The sequence below is a fragment of the Erpetoichthys calabaricus genome, chromosome 1 (genome assembly GCF_900747795.2).
Source record: "Erpetoichthys calabaricus chromosome 1, fErpCal1.3, whole genome shotgun sequence".
In the NCBI taxonomy this organism is placed as follows: domain Eukaryota; kingdom Metazoa; phylum Chordata; class Cladistia; order Polypteriformes; family Polypteridae; genus Erpetoichthys; species Erpetoichthys calabaricus.
In genome coordinates this window covers 328,454,186-328,460,185 of record NC_041394.2, presented here as the reverse complement: position 1 = coordinate 328,460,185, position 6,000 = coordinate 328,454,186, and the positions used below count along the sequence as shown (strand labels likewise).

Genomic DNA, 6,000 nt, shown 5'->3' with positions numbered 1-6,000 from the left:
CTTTCACCTCGTCTTTGACTCTGTACATAACATTTATATGTTAAAGATTAATAGTAATTATTGTATTTGATCATTTTTATTGCTGACAGTCCCTTTTATTCAGTGGAGTCTTAATGTTGACTGACTGCAGAGGCCATTGAGACGGTCAATGAAAGATAAAGTTAGGATCTCAACGTAATGAAGAAAGACCTTTGGACACTCGAGGAGTGGCTTACACAAGGAATGTCATACACCTAAGACATGTATTCAAAGGGACTAACCCTTAGTTCAGAAAAACTCAGACTTGAATTAATTTTCATTCTTGTTGATTTTTTTTGTGATACAGTAATGCTTCTCTTTCATATTTTTCAGGGTTATCACTTTATACAACTAAAGTATGAAAGTCAGCTTCATCAGGAGAATGAAGATCCTTGCCTTGCTTTGGCTTTTTGGTATCGGCTTTGCTGATTTATGTGTAATTCCTCATGATGGTGAGTGCTGATTTAACTGTACTTTACTACTGTAAGTCTTGTGCTCATCATTAATGCTTTAAATGTGTCCTCTTTGATGTGGACACTGTGACGTCAAGGACTCATCACATGTTGTATGGTAATAGTCAGTTGGTTGTCTAGACAGTAGCTTTTGGATGTGAAAGCTTACAAAGCAGAAGTTGTGGAACAAGTCATCAAAAGAGTGTGTCCCACCACGGTGCATTCACATTAGGAATGTGTTCTCTATGAATTACAGCATTACTAAAAGCAATATATTCATCTTCAGCATAAGGATTGTGTAAGTATTAATCTGTTTATTATTTATTATTCATTTTTACCAATATTTTATTGACATCATCTTGTCGCCATTCTGTGTTTGGTTTTTATGGGGACCCCCATTTTGTGCTTGCTTGCTTATTAGGCTGATGCCATTTTGGTGTTTTGGAGTGCTTTGATGTTACATTGTTGTTTAGCATGTGATGCCCACACTTTGTGACGCATGACATCACAGTTATAAAGATAGTCAAGCACATTCAACAAAGCCTGAAATCTGAATCAATGTAAAGGAAAGCATTTTGTCAGAAAACATTTTTTTTTCTCTTTTCTACTTGGGAAATTTTTGTTTTTATTTGTAACTTTTGCTTTGTACTTTGAATTTAGAGTAAACATCCAAACTTAATGCTCAGTCTCTTCTTTTACTATGTTTGACTTTGGCTAAATTTGACATCATTTTTTGTAATTCCTCTAAAATCCATGACATTTATTTAAATTAAACAGAATGTCAAGAGTTTTATGTAAAACTGCAGACAGTCACAACACTCAATAACCATAGCAGACACACTAAGACAAGAAATATGGCACAACACGGCCTTCACTCCTACATGCAAACAGATGAAGGAGCCCACAGGACTGAACAATTCTTCATTTTCACTGTGTTTTTCAGTTAATGTACAGTACATTGAATGAAACTATTGAGTTAGACAACCAGAAAAAGAACTTCATATTGGCAGAACACTTTTTAATTTTATTTTTGAGTTATCTATGTTCCCTCTAAGATGTGTGTCTGCGTGACTGTGGCACACCATTTTACGGGTCCACTGCAGCTCTTTTGAACTACTTATGATGGCTGGGGTTATGCAGGGAAATCATCATGGGGGCTTTTCTGCACTAAATGGTAAGTATCAACTCCTACATTATTCACATCCTGCCATCAGTACAAAATTGAGGAAACATTGCTTTTAAAGATGATAATGATGATGAATATGTGTACTTTTGATACTGAGTCTCATGGTGATGCAGTGGTTAACTCTGCTGCCTTACAGGTGCCAGAAGTTGATTTAAATTGTGACCTGGTTATCTCCAGTATGTGCATTTTACACATTCTCCCTTTGAATGCATTACTCTAAATTCCAGAGTGTAAGTAAGCAGATATGCAATGTGCTGGACTTGAATCTTGTCCATATCACCTCCTGCTTTATGCCCAGTTGGGCCAGAATAAACCTTGGCTTCCCACATCCATAAAATATTTGGAATAAGTGGGTTCAATATATGGACTATTATTTATCTATCCATCCATGTACTGTATTTCCTGAACCTTCTCATTCTAATTGAGGAGAGTGAGTGAACAGAGGAGTCATTTAAATGCAGGTCTCTGTAGTTATAAGGAAACCAAACTTGTTCTTTACCTTAATTTTTCCCACATTGTTGTGGAGTTGACATGTTTGACCAACTGTTTCCATACAGCTTGGTCCTGCACCTCGTCCTTAGTCAGTCAATTTTCCTTCAAGTCTGTTCATCCACCTTCACTTCCACCTCAGCCTCCTTCACTTTCTGTACTTTCATTTCCATATTTATTGTTTCCCCTCATCACATGTCCATGCCACCTCACCCTAATTTCCTGTATTTTCTAAGATATCATTTATCATTTTTTTGTTCCCCTGATTGTCTCATCATTCATCTCAACATTATCATTTCTGCCACATCTAACTTCTCCTGCTGTGCTCCTTTAACTGCCCATTTCTCAGCTTCATACATCATTGCTGGTCTTACCACTGTCTTAAACACCTTAACTGATACTGAACTATTTTTGTTATTTTTCAATTATGTTACTTATTTTTTTCAATGTTGTCAATTTTAAATTATTAGTTAATTGTGTAGACTCTCTTTAAAGTTACTTATATCCCTTGTTCTTGGTGGGTGAACCCACAGAAGGCGGGGCCACCCTTACGTCAACTCCCCTGAGTCCTCCTCCTCTCTGTTTATGCTAGCTGAGAAGGCTCAGGAGTTGGAGATCATTCATTTATTATCTAGGACTTTTAAGTAATGTTTCTGTTTGGATTTTCATATTTATTGATTATTTCTTGCCTTGTTTACTGGCTACAGATTGTGTGTTTTGAACTGGCTTGATTTTGATTGCTTGTTTAGGCAAATCCTTTTGCCTCTTTGCTCTATTGACCATCATTCCCTAATTTTCTATAAACCTTCATTTTATAAAGTTACTTTGTTGCCCTTACTGTTCACAAGCCAGAGGCTGAGAGTTATCCTCCCTCTTGTTAGGCTTTTTGATAAATTTGTGGACATTTTGAGTTGTTTTACCAGCTCCCCACTTTTGGAGCAAGCAGATAGTACAGTCATATGAAAAAGTTTGGGAACCCCTCTCAGCCTACATAATAATTTACTCCACTTTCAACAAAAAAGATAACAGTGGTATGTCTTTCATTTCCTAGGAACATCTGAGTACTGGGGTGTTTTCCGAACAAAGATTTTTAGTGAAGCAGTATTTAGTTGAATGAAATGAAATCAAATGTGAAAAACTGGCTGTGCAAAAATTAGGGTCCCATTGTAATTTTGTTGATTTGAATGCATGTAACTGCTCAATTCTGATTACTTGCAACACCAAATTGGTTGGATGAGCTCATTAAGCCTTGAACTTCATAGACAGGTGTGTCCAATCATGAGATATAAAGGTATTTAAGGTGGTCAATTGCAAGTTGTGCTTCCCTTTGACTCTCCTCTGAAGAGTGACAGCATGGGATCCTCAAAGCAACTCTCAAAAGATCTGAAAACAGGTTGGTCTCGTCCGTTTATAGGAGATGGACGTCTGAAGCAGAGCTCCGCTAGCAGCGGCTTTATTTTCCCACATATTTCATATTATTTAGAGGTATCCTGTATTTAACCCGACCAAGGAACGTTCACTACAATATACAAGCATGAGTAACAAGAAGAAAAGTCAGAAAGAACCAGAAAAGAAACTTAAAGCTGCATCAAAGTCTGGACAGACATCCGGCCCGAGTGCAAGGTATGGCCTCTTGGAGACTGACCTGGAACAGGCAGATGAATGCGCAGAATTCCTGGGACCCTGCTCCACTGTATTGTCTCCAGTCGAGAGTGAAAATGGGAGCGAAGGTGCAAGTGATACAGGTCACGATGGATCGCCAATTTCTGAGGATCATTCGAGACTAGAAAAGGCCCTGCAGGATGTGCTCTCATCTACTCATCACGAGCCCGCAGCACCTGATGTAACAGGAGCTGCATTTCCACTCACGGAGCACGAAATCTGAAATGAACTGTCCGAACTGAAAACTGAACTGAAAGAGATGATCGCTACACTGGCAACTGCCATGGTTACAGCCATAAATGAGCTTAAGAAAGATAACAAGAATGATCTTAAGAAGGCGAACATTGAGCTTAAGAAGGATAACAAAGATAAGGAAACGCGTCTATTTAAACGTTTTGACGTGAACTTTAAAGGCATGTTGGAGACATTAGAGGAACACATCGAAGAAACTAGATCCAAACTGAAAATGCTTGCAGACCAGATTAATGACGTTACAGATCAGCTGGATGACGTTAAGTAGGCATTCACATCTTGAGTTGAAACAGCGGAACAACTGGCGTCTAACGCCGATGAACAAGCCATAGCTGCGAATTCCGAATGCAAAAAACTTGGAGACAGACTTGCGGCCCTGGAAGATTGGTACGGAAGAAACAATATAAGAATTGAGGGCATACCTGAGAAACGAGAATGCTCAAGCCCAATGAAATTTGCAGTAGAATTACTGTCTAAAATAATTGGAGATGACTTTAAACTCGACATTGAGATTACAGTGGCTTATCGCACAAACAGACCAAGCATCTTTAAACCTAGGTCTTTTATTGTCCGCTTCGAGCGACTACGATATAAGCTTGATGTGATGGCACTTCTCAGACACAAGCAAGAGATTATATTTGAAAATAATCTTATTCATATTTTCCCCGACTTCTCACCATCAACAGCTGCAAAACGTGCAGCCTACATTGACATTAAAAAGTTGCTACAGAAAGCCGATATCAAATACAGCCTCTTGTATCCCGCCAAACTGAAAGTTGAAGTTCAAGATCAATATTATATTTTCTCAAGCAAAGAAGAAGCTGGAAAGGAATTAAAGAAGCTGTTTCCGACACTCTTTTGAAAGTTAATAAGGAGCTGTATTCTATCAAGGCATGGGAAGGACCTGTGATCTGCTCTCTGGATCCATAAAGAGACTGGTATTATAATTATACATCCTTTTCTTTATCTGGACATTATATGTTTATGTTTTAATTAGAGTTATAGACGTGAGTGTGAAATTGTTGAAGTAATTAAAGTAGGATTTTTTTTTCTACTACCTTAAAGTAGACTGTTTAACATCATACCTTTGGTTTATTGCTATTTCTACTATTTCTACTATTACCATTATACTATCACAGTAGGAATTACCACGTCTATCCTAGACTAGTTTTTAAAATCATTCCCAGGGTTGATTCTTTTTTTTTTTTTTTATCTTAATATCTTAATAACTTAAAAGTGCTGAAGATAATTTTAAGCTTAAAGACTGTTAATGATTATATTTTCAGCAGATAGTATTAGGAATTTAGCTGCAATAGATATCTCTGTTTTAATTCTCTAATGCCGCTGCGGGGTGGGGTTTGTTTTGTTTTGGACGTGCTCTGTCTCTTCGTATGTCAGAGGACTGGGACATCGCAAAGTGGGGTCAAGCCTCATGTGGGGAGGCAAAATGGGGGGGTGGGGGATAAAGGGGGGAGAGAATGAGAGCAGGTTATATCTAATCTATTCTTGTAATCCTTATAATTATAAATATCAATGCAACAATAGGCTAAAATGCAATAACTCATGGGGAATCTTGAAACTAAGATTAAAACTGCCTCATTACCAATTAAAACTATAAAATGACATTAAAAACTCACAATCAATGTCTCCATGATGGGACAGTTAACTTTGTGAGCTGGAATGTTAAAGGCCTGAATCACGAATTAAAGAGAAAGAAAGTATGCTCTCACCTAACAGGCTTAAACGCTAAAATAGTATTTTTACAGGAGACCCACTTACTAACCAAGGATCAGTTCAGATTACAAAAAGACTGGACTGGCCAAATGTTCCATTCTAGTTTATAAAGAAAACTAGAGGGGTGGGAATTCTCAAACACAGAACTGTTCCATTTTTAACATCAGATGTAGTATCGGACCCTGAAGGGAAATATGTGATGGTCAT

At 37.7% G+C, this 6,000-nt stretch overlaps 1 protein-coding gene across 7 annotated transcripts in view; it reads left to right on the top strand.

Moving 5' to 3' along the window:
* Positions 1 to 357: 357 nt before the first annotated feature.
* LOC114666204 (uncharacterized) overlaps positions 358 to 6,000 on the top strand; it is a 196,368-nt gene continuing 190,725 nt past the window's right edge. For all 7 annotated transcript variants that reach the window (XM_051925011.1, XM_051925029.1, XM_051925020.1 and 4 more), the window contains exon 1: positions 358 to 470. In XM_051925011.1, coding sequence (XP_051780971.1) covers positions 377 to 470 — 94 coding nt within the window. In that variant the 5' untranslated portion in view covers positions 358 to 376. The remainder of the gene's footprint in view (positions 471 to 6,000) is intronic.